We start from the raw sequence: 20,206 nt of genomic DNA, 5'->3' as shown, positions 1-20,206 counted from the left end.
ACTGTATCCTGCAAGTATCATTTATTAGGTACCAAATGTTCTACTGTCATTTTACTGGAAAAACGGGAATTCTGGTTTCCTCTTTACTGCTTTCTCAGCCATGATATCTTATGATTGACAGTATGTCTCCCTACCTGCCAGACAGGATGCCAGTCTGTCAGAATTGTTTCCTTTTCTATTTGTTTACTACATAAAAAACACTGATGTGAAATGCATTTGTGCAGCTTTGATCCAGGGCAAAAAATAAAATTGTTCTGACCTAAAATTCTGGAGGAGGGAGAAGCTTGGACAAATCAAAGACATAAAAAATAATTCTCTGTAATCAAATATGGAGAACATGAAAGGTATTACAGATTATTGGCAAGGTCTTCAAATAATACAAGCAAGCAGTTCTTATATCTTTCAGCTCAACACTACATTATAATACCTCAGTGATGCTGGAACAAATCAAGGATTTATACTTAGTTTTGTTGAGAGAGATAAGAACTTGGGTTTGGAGAGGGACTTTCTTAAGACTGTGAGAACCCAAAATGCTTCTGTCACTTTTGAAGTGGATGACTGCAGGTGGTGGTAGGGTTGTCTTGTCAGCAGCCTCAGGAAGGCAGTAGAACAAACCTGTTTGGTGTTAATTAGCATCACTCACCAGACGAAACATCATCACCATCCTGAGAAGTGCCATTACATTGGGCACTTGCAAACCCTGGGCCGCCACTAAGAAAAATCTGGAGAGCTTTTGAGATGTGAACACTTCTAAGCACACAAGTCCCCTGGAAATATCAACAGAGCAGTCTGAATGAAAGGGATGTTTATTGTCCTTTGCTTCTCTTGCAAGCTGATTGTTATGGGAAATCTGTTTTTGCAAGTGTCAGGCTGACCTGTGAAGAAGCAATTCTCTTCTGGATAATTTTGACAGAACAACCTGACCTTCAAGAAACTATGACTAAGAGTGGCCCTTTATTTTCTTGTCACCCTCACAGTATGCAATCTGTGGCTGAGTTGTATGATGAAGTAATGGAGTCCAGAGATTCACTTCTGAAAACTGCTGTCATATAATAGCAGTGCCAGCACTTATGAAATCTCCAGGTGAACTAGCTCAAAGGTGGTGTTCATGAGAGTAGAAGTGTAGAGTCATTTAAAAGCTGATTCTACGGTAAAAGTATGTCTGGGGCTGAGATGGGGTTTGAACACAGCTCAAGGAATGGACAGAAATTCAGGGCCAAAGACTAAAAGGCTTCTTCCCTGCCTGCCAGGAATTTATGGCAAGCTGCAGAGTGACAAAGACTTGATGATTTTTCCAGTGAGACTTGTGGAAATGCTATTAAACAGATAGTCTGAGAGAATCGACTGGAAGGAAGAGGGACAGGGAGGAGGAAAATGATGTGATCCATGTTCAGAGGCTGCTAAAGCTTTTGAAAAGTACACGTTACGGGTAGCCAATACAACTCACCAATTTTGGCTCACCAGTGCTTGCTGAAATGCAATTCAACCAAAAGACTTGCAAGAGAAGGACCGATCCTTTAAAGCAAAGGTATCTTAGAGACAGCTAGTGACCTTGCATGGGACTGTAGGTTTTTCACAGTGTGACTTTTATATAAAAAGGTTCCTCCATAAAGTCAGAGGAAGCAAAGGGTTTTTGTTGTTAGATGTTTGATTCCTAAATTGACTTTCTTTTTAAAGTAGATTTGTGGAAATAATGACTGTTGTCATGAACAGGCACTCTGTATGGAGGAACTTGGCAGAGGAAAAACCCTTCAATTCTCAGCTCCGTGAGTGGGGAAGGCAGAAGGCGTACTTGGTCAACAGGGGTGAGTAGAGTTGCCACAATTCCATTTTAAATACAAATTAATAACAAAAAACAAAGGAAAGATCTATAGTTAAAAAAAGAAAAAAAAAAAACAAAACAAACACAAATAAATAAACCACAATGAATAGAAGGATTTATCTATTTTGTTGGAAATACTTTTAGTTTTCTTTCTGTGAGTAAGACCAGTGACAAACACAAAGTAACTGGGTTGAGGTATTGCGACTTGGTCACAGCTATATACGTCTAAATCTGGAGAAGTTTGTCTGCATCTTACATCTGCTTAAAGTTGGAATCTATTTAATTGCTTACACTATTTACAGTCACATGTAAGAAAAAAAGGAAGGATTAAGTGCATGTTAATACTTATCTTTTTATCTGTTTGCAGACCCTATTGCTTTCAGTATCGCACCTGAAGACTCAGGATCCCGAGTCTGAAATGAAGCTCTCTTCTGTAGATGTGTAGCCTCTCAGGTTTGAGTTGTGAGTTACTTTCTCAAACTTCATGATATTTAATGTCAGTTGCTTGATTCATTGTGATGCAGAATATTTTCTCTTTATTTTTGCTGTCATTGCAAAATATGGGAAGAAAACTCGCTAACTCTAATGTGATGCTAGAAAGCAGCATTTCCTTATTCTTTTGGTATGTACTGGGTGACTTAAGAAATCAAGCGCATGCGCACACAGTTCAGGTTCTGCATTTAAACAGATAAGACATACAGATGCCATATACTGGCATACGTATTCTTTTCCAAGAACTCATTAATATATGCTAACATCCCTCTGAGCGTGTGTGGTCATGTCTATGTTGGTCATACTACCACCTCTGTCCTCCTCTTTATCTCTCCTTCAGCTTCATCATGGTGTCCTTTGGCTGACCTTTTAGCTGTTTTTCCCCAGTTTGGCAAATTTCCATGGCATGTTATGCCATAATGTGCAACTTTCTATCTTGGTGCACTATAACTCAAAACAATTTACATGAAACCTAAGAAAAAGTCCTTGCACATGGTGGATGCAAAGATAAACGTAGCTTATTGTGATTTGAGTGCTTCAGTGAAGAAGGGATCATTTGGAAAAACAAGACTGTGCACATACCAACCAAAGCTAAATGGAAAACTTTAGAACTATCACACATTAATTCCTTTTTGCTAAATTAATATATTGGCCCTTAAGTTAATGTATTGATCCCTGTTGCTAAGCCAACTTACATCAGCGCTACAAAATATCAATAAATATGCAGATGTTGGAAATACCTTGGGAAATGTTAAATACTATTAAATTTCCCATCTCTACATCTTACAATATTTTAAAAAAAGCTATAAGAATTGATAGATTTTGTCTATCGTGCTATATTCAGCTTATTAGTATAGCCATCATTATTGAATTATGCTGTATGTATTGATATTACTTACAATGGTTAATGTTCTCCAAAGTGCTGTATGCATTTAGAATGATGTATGAGTAGTAAGAATAGTTAGACTATATATATCAGAAAGAAATAGAGATGTAAAGAAGCTGCATGATTATTTCTTGTACCTACCTGCTCATGGTGGACATGAAGAGGGGCTCATTTCCCAGGTATAAACACATCACTGCTTCAGTTATCCTTTATGTAAAATGACAGTAATAACATATCTCATAGGGGTTCTATAAGCCAGCAATGTTTGTGAGAAGGCTTTTCTATCTTGATGTGAGAGACACTTTAGAAGTGCAGTGAATTAATGTTTTTCTCAAATGCTTTTTGATTGAGTTCTACAAAGTCAGGGTTTTGTGGCTTGTTATCAGTATTCCACCAAGTGACTTGCTTTCTAATCTCTAGATTTGCTACATGGTGATCAGAGTTTAATGAAATGACTGCAATAGCCAAAGACAACTATAATAATTGAGATCTTTATGGGGAGGAAGCCCTTAGTTTGGGTTTTATGCTGGTTCACAGTGTGAACACAGCTCAGAAAACAGCTCATCCTGGGACACACAATGCTCTCAACTATCTGTGGTGACTAACTCTGTACACACAGTTCTGTCGGAGCAAATGAGAAGAAGGGCATGATTGCTTTTGTTTCAGCAGAAGAAACTGAAAAGAATTTAAGAGAATACTTCACATTACAGCATGTAGAAATTTTGGCTTGATGCTATCTTAGCTGACTTGTAGCTACTCATCAAAGCCTGCTATTACAGCTATGCTGCAGAGCTCTCAAGATACATCCTTGCTTCTTGGCTGAGTCAAGCTTTCATGCAGATACCTATCAAAACTTTCCACTTACAAACAAAATATTGTTACTTGATAGAGTTAAGTAGGCCAAGTCCTCATCGGGACTCATAGACTTGTGGATGTTCAGGTTCCTCAGGTGTTCCCAAACCTGATCTTCATTTATAGGAGGAGGGATGTTGCTTCCTTGGTCCCCTCCTGCCGAACCAAATGTTTGAGGGCTGTGTGGTGAGCAGTTGTCAGGGAGGACCTGACAAGAGGCAAAAAAGTTAAGTGCCTCAGCCTTCTCCTTGTCTGTTGTTACCAGCCTGCCTGACTTTCCTTTTCTGGTTGAGGTACCTGTAGATGCCTTCCTTGTTTTTTTTTTTGCATCCCTAGCATAGTTCAGTGGCTTTCCTGACCCCATCCCTACAGAGCCTAGCAGCTTCCTTACACTCTTCTCATGGTACCTGTCTCTGTTTCCATTGCCTCTGTATTTTCTTCTTACTCTTCAGTTTGACCGGCAGGTCCTGGTTCAGCTATACTGGTCTCTTGCCTTCCTTTCCTGATTTGCTACACCTGGGGATGGAGAGGTCTTGTGTCCTGAAGAAAGCCTCCTTAAAGCTCTGCCAGCTCTGCTCCATAGCCTTGCCCATGAGGACAGTTTCGCAGAGTCTTTTGTTGACTAACTCCCTGAAGAGCTGGCAGTTAGATTTCCTGAAGTTTTTCTTCCTAGTTTTACTCTTCACCTGTCTCATGTCCCTCTGGAGCATGAAGTCAATTACAGCATAGTCACTACAGTCCAGGCAGCCTCCAATCCGGATGTTACCAATCAGTTCATTTATACTGGTGAGCAACAGGTCCAGTATTGCATCCCCCCTTGTGGGCTTTCAATTACTTGACTCAAGAAGTCATCTTCAGTGTATTCCAGGAGCCTCCTGCTACTTTTCCAGCAGATGTCTGGATGGTTAAAGCCCCCCAGCAGGATGAGCACTTGCAATCACAGTGCCTCCTGTAGCTGGAGATAGAAGGCCCTCATCAACAGGCTGTCACTGATCTGGAGGCCTGTAGTAGACACCTGTCACAAGGCTCCCTTTGCTGCCTTGGAATCTGCCACCCATAGGCTTTTGACTTGCTCATGACTGTTCCTTAGAGACAGCTCTTCACATTCTATTCCTTTCCTGTTGTAGTTAGCAGCACCCCACCTCTCCTTTCTTGCCTGTCCTTTCTGCACAGCTTGTAGCCATTGATAGCCACAGTCCATTCATGGGAATCATCCCACAACATGATGACAACTGTATCATGGTTTTCAAGCAGCACAGTAGCTTCCAGCTCCCCCTGTTTATTTCCCAACCTGCATGCATTGGTTCAGCTGAGCAGCTGGTCTTGTCACTCCCTTAAAGGGTAACTCCTTAGTTCCTTCCCTTTAATTTCCCCATTGCTTTCTCCTGTTGCTCCAGCAGTCGCTGCCTCATCAAAAAAGAAAAAAAAACCCAACATCCAAAACAAAGTGGTAAAGGGCAAATATCAGCCCCTTCTGGCTGCAGGAGGCCCTTTTCAGGTGACATGGCAGTACCCTATCGGGATGGAGTGAGGAAGCTTGCAGTGACCCTCCACTTGAAAAATTCATCTAAAAAATGTCACCTGTAAGGTGCCTCCCCAGTTCAGCCCATCTCAGAGAGATGTTCACATCTTAATATGAGCTATGATTTTACTTTTCTGTAGGAGGAAGAAGTGCATATCTAAAGAACAGGAGGATTTCCTGGGGTGTGGTATCTGGTCACCAGCTGTTAGAGAGGAGGAGACACAGCAACAGGGCATCTTCTTGTCTCAGGATACAATAATTTGTTGGATTTCCAGCTTCTCAAAACAGGAGAAGAGGCATCAGTCTGATTCCTAAGCACAAAGAAAAAGAAAAAAAAAGACAAGTAAGGAACAGCATGCTGCTTGGTACTCTTTACAGTCTGGAAAACCAGTTATTTCTTTCTTCATCTTTGCTGCTGAGCACCTCCTGAGCAATTTCTGCTGCCCTTGAATTGGATTTTTTCACAATAATGCATGTAAAGAAATCCTGATTTCAGAAATCAAGAGGGTTTGCATTTGAAGCTAAATCATCAAAACATATTTTTTTATTCTGAATGGAAGGGTGATCATTTCTATTTCAAATAAGCATGGGCAAAGCATAGAGTTTTTGAGAAGTGAACTTGATAGGGCCAGATCAGAAGTGCAGCTCTCTGCTTCAAGTGTGAGAAGAAAGCAGCGTGTGAATTGTGGGAACGGAGAAGAAGGAGATGCCATCTGACCTGGCCCTTTCTCCACCGTTGCAGTCACCACCATTCTTTCTTATGAGGAATTCTGGCAAACTGGTGCAAGTACATTTTTATATGTAGATTTCAAGTAGCAAGGTTCTGTGGCTGACAGGCAATCCTTTCGCCTTTCTGTTTGGTTCTTCTGCATTAGCTATTGTTATGTTCTGAGGCTGCTGCATTTTGCTTTGCTTTTTTTTTTTTTTTTTTAAATAAGCAATGCAATAGGAACAACGCAAACAGGCTGGGCACTGGCACACAGACAATTGCCAGCATGCTTGCGCAGAATTAATGTTGATATTCTCTTCATTGTGTTCAGGTTGTCCAGAAGAACTCAGGAGCAAATTACGGTCTGGATTACTGTTAGAGAGATGATGGAGCAGACACTCTCTACTGAAACCTTTTTTTTTCCTCATTTACTTCCACTGCATTGCAGATACCTGTTCGGTCATGCCTGGTGCTGAGATTAAATGGCTCCAGCACTGAGGATGCCAATGACTGGGATTTGATTGCAAAGGCTTGCACTTGTATGTCAGCAGAGTGGATGGCTGTGATCCAGCTGCTGTTGCAAGCGAATTGCATCCTGCGTGGAACATGTTCCTAGGCCTCAGTCTAGTCCACAGCAGAGAAGCCACCATTTCATGTAATGCTGACAGTTAGATTTCCTGAAGTTTTGCTGGTAGCAGTCCCAGCACCACAGCAGAGACTGCATGAAGATCTTGGGGGCAGTTTTAGGACAAATCGGAAGTGCAGCATGAAAGCACTCTTTTCAATCACATATTCTTTGTTGTGGATTCATGAATTTATGAAGTTTCGTCTCCAAGACTAGCAATATTGATTCCTTTACAGGCTGACTGGGTGTCCACCATCCTGAAATGGATCCAGGCACTGTGAGGGTAGGCTTGGTGTAAAGTTGTTCCTTTACACCCATTCTCAGGCTTATTTGGACACTCTAGGAAAAATCTGAGTGTTTTTAAAGAGGGAAATTAAATCTGCACCTTGTGGAGATAAGATCATCCATCCACGTTTGCTACAATTTACAATTTTCACACAGGGAAGTCCCCTGTCCACATTTATCCCATTTAAGTCACAGGGCAAGGCTACTCCACGTTTTGTTGTATCTTTTATTGAAGGAAGTTGTTTCAGAAGAAGCTTAATAAGATGTGTAGAACAATAGTCTGAAAAATAAGCTGATGGCATGAGGAAGACTGAAGAGCTACCAGTTCTTATGTCTACTTGCCCATCATGTGCACCAGCAGTGTTCACCCACAAATTGAGGATTCATTTTGCAGAGGTGACTTGCATCAGGTGCCAGTGCCAAACACTAGAAGCACAGCTGTAAATCCCTTCTGCATGAACTACAACATCACAAGTTGACACAGGCAACACACTGTGGATGGAGGGTACCCTGTTTTCTTTTAGTCTGCTCTTTTTATGATAAACAAAATACATACTGAATTTCAGTTTTGCTGTGTGCTCCATGCAGGAGACACAGATACACAGTGAACTCCCCCGTGGACTTGATAGCATTTTAAAAATGCATTGTCCAACCTTTAGGTTGATATTACTGTGCATAGATCCAGACAGTACAAGCCCATGTGTTGCTACATGTTTTCTTCAGATAGAGCTCTAAAAGCAAAGCAAAATGTCATGCTATCTGTGTCAGAGTTAATGGGGAGGCAGTAGATGTAAATAGAGATTATGAAGACAGGGAGAGTTCTGGTGAATCTTGGGGCACTGTAAATGCCCACTTCTTAACCTTTTTAACCTTAGCCAAAATAAATTTATCATTGGTTATATCTTTTCAGTTTCAAATCTCAAGCCATTGTCACCAAAAGGATGACTGTGTAGTAGTCTGTATGTATATTTTGTGACTCACTCCCTTGACAGTGACAATTTCATCTGCTCTGCTCGGGGCACGTTTAGAAGTATCTGTGGCAGTGCAAAGTGGGATGTAACCAATGGGGGAAATAGCAAACGATGTGCACAGAAAGTTGGAAATGCCAGAATTGGGCTGTCCTATGCTACCTCAGCTTAGGTGTTCCCTCTTATTATCTTGTCAATGTTCTGAAAGCCTATCATGATACTGCAGTCTCTACACCACTTCTTTTGTAAGTGCTTCCACTGAGAGTGTCACGAGAGAAAAGTTAATGCCAGCTGCACAGTAATTTTATTGAGGATAACCAACGTTTCAGTAAGAGTGGGGTTAAGGGCCGCTGATCATCCACAGAGGTCACCAAATGAGCCTGTTGCATCATGTGTTCATAATCCTGAGTTATTTGCTCTGAGTGAATTATCCAGTGAATTACAGCCTTGACTAATTTCAGAATGGGTCCTAATTTCCACAGGTATCTCGCTCACATAGGTGAATTTGCAATGTACACTATCAAGAGGATATTACAAATGTGTGTGGTAAAAATGCACTGGTACATTGCCACCTACAATTTATAGATGGTCTGTAAGCTTGTGCCTTTTATTCTTATGCTCCAGGGAGTCTGACTGTTCATGAGAGTTTCAAACTGTGATCAAACTTTTAATTAAAAGTGATGGGCCACAGTGTTACTCGCCATGCTTTGGGGAGTCCTGGCAATAACGCTGTCCACAGGGTAGCCACTCAAAGTCGAGGTGATTTCAGCAAGCTCCCTGACCCCATCTTGTCCTGTTCATGCATGGTGAGTCTTGCTCTATAACTGTTGTGTGGAGTTGCCTAAACAGGATAAAGAGAAACCCAAAGCAAAGCTAACACGTCCCTCATAGTAGTAGAAACAAGACACAGATCATCTCCCCTCTTCTTTCCTGATGGAAGCAAAAACCCAAGGCTGTGATTCTTGGCTGAAAATGAGCTGCCTTCAATGTATGCTGTGTGCCAGCTGGGAGCCTGGCTCTGAATTTGACAGTTCCAGCTCTTTCTCTGAAAAAAGCTGTATGAATTCTGCATTATATTCAGTGTATGTAAAAACAACCATAAAGTAGCCAGTGACCTTGACCATAGCATCAGCTAAAGGAGAAGCTACGAACTCCCCATGGTATGCAGTATCATTTATCAAGGCACATTTCTTTTGACCCTCTCCCTCTAAGGAAAATATCTTTCCTTAAAGAAAAAGATCTCAGACTATATCACTGAAACTTTGGGAAAAGTTTGGGTATGTCTTAGCAGTGGAGGATCAAAAGTTTTAAATCAGCTAAAAAAGTCTTCTGCTATCTATCTCCTCTCTAATCTCAAAGCAATTGCCACAATGGCGGCATAGATCTATGGCACACTATCTTCCCTTCCCAACTGCTGCAGTCTTTCCCCACTTCATCCAGCAATGTGCTAATGCTGTGCTCTGCAGCACCCCTGAATTCTGCAAAGTGGCAGTCATTGCGCATCCAACATCATGGGATCTTGTTCTCATGTAAGCCTGTGATGTTTGTCTGGTTTCAGGGGACAGATGCTGTTTTGCCTCAATGGATGAATAGGCAAATTGTGAAACTCCTCTTTATAACTCCTAATGGCATAAAAATATGTATATTTTATGTTAGGTAGATAAAGTTTTACATACACTTACAGAGAAGTTGGCAGGGAGAGAAAGATTAATTCTCCATGAATATTGTTAAATTTCTTGTCTTTTATGGACACTGCCTTTTCAGATCTGGAGCACACCTCATTTCCCAGTTACTTTTTTCCCATTCCTCTCTGTCTTCTTTTAAAAGAGAAAGTGGCAATTAATGATCTTCCATCATTTCCTTGCTGTGTTTTTGCAGCTACTATTTCCCTTTGCTGCCCTTATTCTTTCATGTAAGCTATGCACAGATGATTTGTCACTTCCTAAACTCGAGAAATATCTGCACAATATAGCAGATTAGGTCCTGAGCCAAGCTTTATTTAATCCAATGGGAAATTTTGGTAGAGTTTAGAACAGCTCCTAAACATCCCTTGCATAAAGGTTCTCCCTGATCAGAGAGCCTTCGTGTTCTTCAAGTATTGGTTTTCCTTTCTTCAGAGCACCTTCATAAAACTGAAATCTCTGGACAACGTGCCTGTGTCAACAGCAGACTGTATTTTCTTAGAGCATATTACGATGATGGCATTATGATGATGTTTTATACTCCAGAAAAATGGAGGATGCTTAAGGATCTGCAGTGCGCTTGTTAACAGAATGGAAGTTCTGAAGCTCTGGATTTCTGTGTTCAGCTCAGCATCTCAAGGAAATTGCTCAGATTGCCATTTACCTCAGTTTACCCATTTGAATCCAGGACATAGTGTCTTTGTGAAGTTTAAATGATGCATGTTTTTGGAATGCTTGAAACAAAAGAGATTATGTAATGTGGGGGGAAAAAAACACGAGTTGTTGAGGAAGAAAAGAAAAATTCTACAGCATTCTCATAGGCCTGGTGAACAAAAACAAAAAAGGATTTGCTAAATACAGGCTTAAAGCAAAACTTGAAAATGTGCTTTTACTCTTGGTTTGGGATTTCATAACAAACATACCAGGATCATCATTTCAAAGAAGTAGGTAATGAATGAGAATCTTATCCATACTCTAATCATGCCTCATGTACATAAATTAGACTTGTGTCTCTCCCAAAGAGCAGATGCAATTTCACTTGAAATGTATTGTGAGGAAACATCCTTAGGGGCGAAAGCACTGTGTCCTCAGCGAAGTCTGGGCCCATAAAAAATACTGCAGATGGAAAACCACTGGGTAGCTGGGGTGCACCTAGTCCTATTCACCCTGTAAGGATGTTGTGCTAGGAACCTGTGGGTGCAGAGTTCATTGATCCAATGAGCAGGGTGCTGGGCTGCAGAGAAACCTCAGCACACAGAAAAATATCATATTATTTCAACCATTGCTACTGCATGACAAATATGTTCATCTTATAACTATGCCACATTCCACCAAATTACATGCTCTGTGGTTTGCTGTGATTGTATGATGGCATCACTCACTATAACCACAAACCGCAGTGAACTGACATTGATTCCATGATTTCACTGGTTTTGTCTTAACCATATCCTTTGGCACTTCTGCCACTTTCACCATTGGAAATGCTAAGCTGGAACATCATGGAGCACTTCTACAAACTCTTTTTTTCCAGCTCCTTTAAATGCACAGGCCTATAGCACTTCTGTTTAGTTTAAACCTCCTTCTCGTGGTGAATGCAGCTTAAGCAGCTTCATCCTGCCCCATTGGATGCCAGGTCCTGATGTGAATGATGTTGGGCAGACGGCCAAGTTGTGAGCAGGGAACCAGCCTGAGTTGTCTTAGAGCAATGCTGGGCATTGACACATGAGCTCTGCTGGTCTCAGGAGTGCTTTTCCCTGAGCCATCCCAATACCTGCTGCCCGTCCCCTTCATTAGGCACATGGTGCACAGCCACTAACATTGGCACTGACTGAAACCAGCTTAGGTTTGTGGGGATTTAGCAGATCAGCTCTTGGCAGAGCTGCTTCTGCTAGAGGAAGCAGAACAGCCTCGGTTCAGTGTGATTCGTTCATGAGGGCTGTGCTCTGCAGTGAAGCTGAAACTTGCCTGGATTCCCTTCATGGCACAGCCTGTCTGGAGGAAAGGGAAATTTGAATGTTGCTTCTGTTGGCAGGAATAACAAAAAATCTCATTGCAGGGTTGAAAATACATTGACGCTTTTTAGTCAGATCTGTTCCATGGAAGAACAGCAAACTTCAGTTTCAAGTGCCATTTATCTATTACATTTAGATCGCACTGAGATGGTTTCTAAATGGTGGAGGAATGGGCTAAGTGGAGATATGGTGAATCAGGGGGGTGATTTGTTCCAGGCAGCAGTGGGATCACTCGCTTCATTAGTTTTCATGTTATCCAACTGCTCTATTTCAATACATTAAAGCACTTTCATGGCCGAGTTGAGCACTGTGGTGCATAGTCCACTCATGCCGTACAGATAGTTCCACATATATCTCCTGCCAAGGAGGCAGTAAACAAAGGCTATGAATATCTGCACTCAGCTGCAGTAGCTCTGTGCCTCCATTATAATTTGTGACCAACATAACAAGATATGCTGTATGCTAATGCTGGGTCATATATTTGGCTGTTCTGAATGGGCATCCTCTGAGATATTGCATATGCACAGATGCACATGCGCACACTCTTGATTTGCTCCTTCTCTGTGAGGCTGTACAAAGAGATGTGAGGCACATAGATCTTCTTATTCCAAGAATGTCCTAATATAAAGAAATTCTTACCTAGAAACAAACTTGTATAGAGTGGTTTTCTAGGCAACAGACTTTGTGTTTCAAGTAGATAAATAATGCACAGGCCAGATGCTTATTTGACCTTCCTCTGTTTGCAAGTTTTATTTAAAAGAAGCAGAAAAATCACTGTGTAGTCTTCTTCTCCATTTTTTCCCCAGAATTTAGCAGACTACTCAAGAAGAAATATGTGGACTTTCTAATTTCAAAGAAAAATCATCTCTCTTCAGCCCTGTTGATTCTCATGAAAGGCATTACTGAACACTGAATTCTTACCGTCAGCACTTACCTTCCAGGAATTTACCAGTACCCGTTTTTGTGTAATTATTACCAAAAAACCAAGATCTACCCATTTTTTGTTTTAAATTTAATGATTCCCCAGCTGTAGAAAAACTAATGAACGCCATCTCTGCACCATCAGTGGGACAGGACTCTGTTGGGAAAGGAAGAAGGTGAGGTTGACATCCCTTCTGCCTCTCTGTCAGCAAAAGCAGGCTGCAGCTGCATGGCCTCTTAACCATCTTTTTGGAAGTTCAGCAGTCATTTGGTAAACAAAGGCAGGAGGAAACCTTGAGCTGCTATAAACCAGTGCACCTCTGCTGTCAGAAATGAACCTTGCCAGACTACTCCATCAAAGGACCTGACCTAAAGTAATGGGAATTTGCTACTGGAATATAAGTCAAACATTTGGGGACTGTATTCCTTCTCCTGAAAACTCACATCAAGTTCAGTGTTCCTCCAGAGAGCATTTGCAAAGACTGTTTTTTCATTTAGTTTGAGATCAGGTAGACAGGAAAAAAATCAGCAGAGCTGGCAAGAAAAGACAGTACTGAGAGGAAAGGAAAACGCTTCAGCTCTGAGGTTGCCTTCAGCTGGCAGAAAGAATGGAAGGAGTCTGTCAAGTGAGTGACTGGAGCCAAGGTGTTTTGTTTCATTTTTGTGGGTTTTTTTAATCGTTGGCACCACTATTGTTAGTGATACAGAGTCTCAGTAAGGCAGCTGAAGCAGCCCCTTTGCCACGGAGCTGGAGGGAGCCTGCAGAAGCCACAGACAGAAAGCCAGGGTCCAGCCACAGAGCGGGCGGTGCAGAGCTGCTGCACATAGTCAGGCTCCTGTCACGCGGCATGCAGCAGCTTTGGGTGCTTCTAACATTTGGCTTTGCACAGTCCCTTTGCTAAGCCGTGATTTGCTGTTTCTTTTTTCTACCCTTTTGTGTCCATAGACATAGATTGTATTTGTCCTGGCCATCATATCCATGGAGCAGAGCCTCCTGCCCAGTGGCATGGGCTGTTACAAAAGCAGTATGCATCAATCACACTGTGTACACCTATTTGGGATGCACTCAAATTCAACATTGTTTCTGTTTTTTTGCATAAGAAGGCAATTCAGAAGGGACTCTGTTTACAAGACTGATTGGTTTTACTTTACATACCAAAGAAGCACCAAGAAATTGTATAAATGTAGCATGTGAAGAGCTTTAAATCTTATATTTAAAGATAATTTTTGTTGACTACACTTGGCACTAAGGAGGAGGCATGGCAAAGAAATGTATGGAGTATACCGAGAGCTTTTGTCATATTTCCAAGGGGAAATTGAAAGCACAGCATGACTTGCATTGCCAAGCTTAAGATTGCCACCTAGTTTTCATGAGATTGCTCTAGGCTTGATAAGTCCTATTTTAAAACTGGCATTTCTAGAATAAATAGTGCTTCCTAGAATCATTATCATTATCTCTGATTACTTTTATATGACAAAGTGTCAGTTTTATATCATGAAGATACAGCAACAAATTGTTTGGATTGAAACATAATGATAGTGCAATTTTGAGTAGGACTTCCTTGTTGGTTGGACCAGATGATCTTTTCCAACCTTAATGATTCTACGATTCCTTAACGTAACCTCAGACATCCAAAAACTGGATGTCTAGTCTTGGTCTGGGCTCTATCTATAGTCAGCAAAGGGAAACGTGCTTCTAGAAAATGATTAATCCTGTCCAAAATTAGATGTCTGAGACTGACTGGATTGTTTTCCCACCAGAGGTATTTTTCTGTATCCACGGACTAGAGGGGGAACCTATATAAATAATTTGGACAGGATACCTGTCTTTAGGTGCCTACATATCTTTGAGAAACATTTTGAACATTTGGTTACATCCTTGTAGCTTCTTCAATGCTTTGGACCAACCTAAACCTACAATAAGATTGTAGTATAAATGACAACAATAGATGAGATAATTTATTTCTCGAGGGGAAAAAGAAATACAAAAGAATGTGGTATCTGTATGCACTACAGCATAGTTTCTATTGACAAATGTGAGTGTGTTAGACAAAAACAAAACTGAACTATATGACTTCTGAAAAACTTCAAAAAAACATTATAAGTTACAGAACTGAGACTATGTGGAGACAGCTGCATTGTAAGCTGTCAAAATAAGCAAAAAAAGATAAGGATAAAACCTAGTTGTGCACCATTCACATCCCTGTTCCCCAGTCGGTACAAATAGATGCAGTTTATGTAAGGAATCTGTGCCCATTCACTTCTATCTACAGTGTGGCATCCATCTGTGTGCCCTAACCCTCTCTTCCGTGTTCAGATAATATGTGGGCCTCCACGCAATCCCTCTGATTATACCAGGCCCAAGAACGGAGTACGTAACAGAGAAATGGACAGTAAGGAAATAAAGCATGCATGTCGGAATCCCTTAAAATGTAATGTTCATTGTCCTTCCTGAATGAACATGTGAAAGAAAAACAAAATTTTTATAAAGTATGTTTTCAAAAGCTCTGTGAGACAACAGTGGCTTTTGCTGGAGTAAAGCAGTACTCAGGAGATACTCAGCCCCACAGTCAGAGGTCACACTGGCAGAACTCAGCACATAGACTGTTTGCTGTGTTTTCCAGAGTTGGTGTGCAAGGTGGTGTCAGAACTTCTACACTTTCCATCATTAACCATGTCAGACTTCCACCCCAAGAAAATTCAGTTTTAGGAGAATGGTAACTTCATCCCAGAAAAAAGCCCTCTGGCTTAAGGTATGCACCATTTATTCCAAAGTAAAAGCAGTCTCTTGTCCAGAATACTGTGTCGGCACAGATTTATTTTGGTCAGCAACCCATACAGAAAAGCTTTGCACTATGTAGGTCTATACTGATTACAGAAAGCCCTGAGCTGAAACTCCCTCAATCCTGTGGATGGAAATGAGCTATCCTTTTGCTGCCCTCTTTCTTCAACTTGCAAGCATATCGCCTGCATGCAGTAGTTTAGTGACTTCCTCTTTGACCAACAGAAGTTGATGCTTGGAAATGAGGTGGCAAGTTTATACTCAGATTATTTGGGAAAGAATCAGAGTAATCAAAACATCTTGAATCTCTCCTCTTACTAGATCCCAGTCTATTCAAATATTTTAAAATGTTTAAAATTTAAATGATATTAACATTTTAAATCATTATTTAATTTAAAATTTCCTCGGCAGTTGCTTGTAGTCATGGTGTTCCATATTCTTTCTCCAAAGAGTTGAGGCCATATACTTCCCTCAGATCATGGAGGTTCACAAGACTTTGGTCTTCTTTGGCCAGGAGGCATTACTTGCTTTACCCTCAGATTTTTTGTTGATCCCAGCATTTCAGCCCTGTTTGTCATTGACTGTAAAAGGAATCAAGAACATTAAATATTAGGCAAATGTAATGGGGTAAGGAGGAGCTGGGGCAAGAAATGGCACCCCCCGGCACAGGTGAGAAACATAAGGGAGGCAGAAATTCAAAATCTGTCACCTGCAGCCATGGGCGTGCTGCAAAGCAGAGGCATGCTGGGCCAGATGTGGCCTTTGCACCAGTGGAAACTGTGCAAAACCCACACTGAGCTGGCAACCAGGAGATGGCCTTAAGCATGGCCCTAGCATACCTATGTCCAACAGAACCACAGTTCCATTTCTGCATAGTGGTTACCTGGCTGGATACCCCCAGGCTATACTGGTGCTAGAGTTCCTCCTCCGAAATGGAGGAGAAGGGGAGGGACTCTGCACTGCTCCCTGGTGAAGTCAGCCCTTGGAGATGGTTCTTAGCACCCAGCAGGGATGGCGCACAACCTATGCAAAGCTGGAACAGGGCATGGTGCAGGGTGATAAGGTACAATGGCGAGAGCCACAGTGCCATGAAATTCAGGGGATTTGGCAGCAGGAGGGGCTGAGGAAACACCTCCAGCCCTGCACGACTCCCAGAAACTGACCCACAAATCCTCACCCTGCCCAGGATCTGGGAATGCCCCGACCGCAGCACAGTCCTGAAACCCCACGCAGCCAGGAAGGCCTGTACAATGCATGTCACAGGGGAAGTGTACCATTTTAATTTAAAAACACCCCCCACAATAATGTAGAAGCCGTATACAGTTTGTCATGCAGATGCTGGAGGGCACATCACATGTGGGTGGAGGACGGGTTCCTCTCCAAGGCTGCGGACAAGCCCTGCTCCTCATACTGAGCCCTCCAGCCCTCCAAACACACCATATCCCACCAAGCCCAGCAAGCCCCAGGCAGGTGGGACAGGGACAGTTTGCCAGGGCTATGGATATACAAAATGAGCAACACCCGATCTCTCTTGTGCTGGGGAACCCAGCTCTGGGCCCAGCACTCCAGCTGTGGCTTCCTCAGAGCTGAGCAGAGGGGCAGGATAACCTCATTGGCAGCACCCGGCCTCGGGTGAAGCACCCAGCAGAAATTTGCCCTTCTCCTCTCTGAAGCCTGTGGGGTCCCTGTCTGGGTTGCAACGCAGCCAGCAATGGCTTGGCAGAAGGAAAAAGGAGAAAGCATCAAGGATGGGGAAGCAACAACGACTATGCCGTTAGCAATGCCAACACATATTTTTGCAGTTTTTCTTTCTAGTTTATTTGCATGGTGGAATTGGACACCAATGGCAAGGGTCCATTGGGGCTGACGTGTGTCCCAGCTGCTGCCCAGCCCCAGTCTCATCTACTCAGCCGCTGTTCTATTGCTGCCGGCTGGGTGGCCTCTTCTTTGGCGATGCTGAGGCCTGGCAGTTGCTGGCCTTCCTCTTCGGGGCTCGCCGGGACTGCTGAGGAAGGCTGTGGCCAGAGGGCCCTGCCACAGGCTGCCCTGGCTGCTCACAGAGCACTGTCTGCTCCATGCTGACCTCCACAGGGTTGTCATGTGGGCAGCTGGGATGCCCAGCGCGTTCTCCTGCTGTCCTGCCCAGGATTTCATCCCTGGTAGAGCTGGCAGGGCTGCTGGAGAGTGCTGGGCCAGAGACAGGAGCCTCCTGCTGTGGGGCAGCTGTGGGCTCTGGTACCAGGTTGGCCTCCTGTGCCCCAGCAGCAGGGGTGACGTTGAGGCCCAGCAAGCGCTGAGCCTCCCTGCCATACTTCTGCACAGTGAAGGCGATGAACTGCCTTACAAAGTTCCCAGTTTGGCCGTGCAGGTGGAGATCCAGCCTCTCTACCAGGATCTCCTGCTCCAAGCCAACGAGGAGCAGGGCCGAGATGACGCTGTTGGCCAGTGTATCTGCCTGTGGCTCCTCGGTGCCCAGGATGCGGCGCAGCTTCCGTTGCAGCCAGGAGCGCAGGGGCCGCAGCAGGGCCGGGTTCTCCCGGAAGATGGAAGCCCAGGAGTCACGGGAGAGGCCGCCCGCAGGACGCCTGGGCACTGCAGGCCATGGCTGGGCTGCCCGGGGGCCTGCGGGGCGCCGAGTGGCAACGGATGCCACTGCAGCTGGTCTGAGGACCAGCTCCTTGTACTTGCTGTCCGCTCGCGTGGTGTGGATGATGGACCGCACACCCTGTTTGCAAAGCGGACACTGGGGCCTGGTGCTCGTCCACCGCTGGATGCAGGGAAAGCAGAACTGGTGGCAGCACGGCATGGCGTACGCCGCGCTGTCCCAGTTGTCCAGGCACACGGGGCAGCGGGTGTCTAATGCTGCCTCCATGCTTCCACCAGGTGCGGTGGGCTGGGGGGAGCGGGAGATGGCAACGCGCTCCCCAGCACTGGCGCTGCAGCAGCAGGTGTCACGCTGGAAGAGGACAAGAGGACAAGAGACGTTAATCACACACTGGCCTGGGAAGGCTCCCTCAAGGTGCCCCCCTGCCCTGCGCCGCCAGCCCCCGTGCCGCCTACCTATGCTGCTGCACGCGCCTCTCTGGGATGTCCCGTCTGCCTGCTCCCAGCAGGATCGGGGTAAAGAAAAGTGGCTCTGAGACGGCCGCTGAGAGCTGCGCTAGCAGCACCCAGAGCACGTTCCAGCACCAAAACTCGCCCTGTCCACACTCCAGTCCTCGCACACACGCTCGGTCGGAGGCCAGGCACGAACTGCTGGGCTGAGCCGCTGCGCCTACGTTCAAAGATCTGTGGACTATGGAGTCACAATCCATTGCCTGGAGATGTCTCAAAGCATGGCTTGGCCAAGCTTCTGGGTGTCTCCTTCGCTCCACCTTCACTTGGGGACATCATTGCCCATCGCACAGTGATGCCACAGTGCATTGCTGGGTCATCACAATGAGCCGTCCTCCCCTGCAGCACGTGCTCCAGCACCAGCACAAGTTTCACAAGTTTCTGGGCTTTTCCCAGTGCTACTGCCCACTCCATTCCCCACACCTCGTGTGCTTGGCATCAGTGTTTCACAGCAATCAGCGGGGCCTTGGCCACATCTTTCCCATGGGCTCCATCAGGTCGCTCTGGCCATGTCACACAGCCCTGGGCAAGGTACTGGAAGGTTCATTCAATAAAAGTTCATGTTTCTCTCTGACAGTTGGTCTTGATGATCTCAGAGGTCTTTTCCAACCTTAATGATTCCATGACGCCATCGTTCTTAGGCTGCAGGAGGAAGTCCTGCAGGCTCTCCCCACACTCCAGCTCTGCTGGCCAGCTCTCTGGGACCTCCAGGTTCCTCCTGAGGGATGTCAAAACCCAGAGCACTGTCCGGTGGATTTTCTCCCCCTTTCAGAGCAATCACACCATAGGGCTGCCTCCAGCTGCAAGCCTTGGCCCTCCATTCATACAAGGGCTTGCAACAGTTGGCATTTCCTTAGCAAGAGTTATTTGACTTTATTTATTCGCTAGCAGAGTAGCAAAGGTGTCTGGAGGTAGGGAGTTCTGTGAAACCTTGAAATGTGTTAATATATTTATGCTCAGATTATTTGGGAGAGATTCAGAGTTATCTAAACATCTTGAATCTGTAGCCTCGCTAAATCTCTGTCTATAGCTGATTTATTTATTCTTCACACAATTTTTAATTATGTTTTCATGTAAATATTGAAATGATCTGTTGAGAATATTTGTCCAAGCATTGCCATTCCTGGAGCAGGTCTGCTGACTTATCTGGTAAATATGACGTTGTTTTACCCCGTTGTACATAATGGAGTTTGCTTTCCATCAGACAACACTTTTTCTTCCTAGATAAGAATTTACAACTGCTGATCTAACAAAGACAAAAGATCCGAACAGTTTTACTAGCCACATTACATTGCAGTATAGCAGTCCTAAATTATCAGTAGGCTGACTCTGTATTCCCTCTTGATATTATTGTTTAAAGGAGTAGTGCACCTTGACATTCGGAGCATAAGTGGAATAGACAACATTAACGTAAGAATCATCAAATGGAGACAACTTTTTGTGTACCAGTTCTTATTCAGAACAGCTTTTTAGTTAATCACCCACTGCCAATATCTGAGCATTAGTTATTAGGTTTGTTGTAAACATCTTAAAC

At 43.8% G+C, this 20,206-nt stretch overlaps 1 protein-coding gene and 1 long non-coding RNA gene across 2 annotated transcripts; one reads left to right on the top strand and one right to left on the bottom strand.

Annotated features, from left to right (window-relative positions):
* Window positions 1-1,350: 1,350 nt before the first annotated feature.
* LOC109368384 (uncharacterized) lies at window positions 1,351-15,331 on the top strand. The gene is made up of 4 exons (XR_014885300.1): window positions 1,351-1,528; window positions 1,714-1,805; window positions 2,190-2,284; window positions 5,715-15,331. It is a non-coding gene; the product is annotated as an uncharacterized LOC109368384 (long non-coding RNA).
* A 2,145-nt stretch (window positions 15,332-17,476) lies between these two features.
* On the bottom strand, window positions 17,477-18,430 carry LOC146545390 (E3 ubiquitin-protein ligase Topors-like). Its single transcript, XM_085216838.1, has one exon. It carries the CDS (start codon window positions 18,428-18,430, stop codon window positions 17,477-17,479), a length of 954 nt encoding a protein of 317 aa, XP_085072964.1.
* Window positions 18,431-20,206: the final 1,776 nt, after the last annotated feature.

Source organism: Meleagris gallopavo, chromosome 1, assembly GCF_905368555.1.
Source record: "Meleagris gallopavo chromosome 1, MGAL_WU_HG_1.1, whole genome shotgun sequence".
NCBI lineage: Eukaryota > Metazoa > Chordata > Aves > Galliformes > Phasianidae > Meleagris > Meleagris gallopavo.
Note: the sequence above shows the minus strand (reverse complement) of the source record. Positions and strands in the feature narration are given on the sequence as shown.

Excerpts from the sequence above, each read along its gene's own strand:
- LOC146545390 (XM_085216838.1), bottom strand. The coding sequence starts at position 18,430 with ATGGAGGCAGCATTAGACACCCGCTGCCCCGTGTGCCTGGACAACTGG.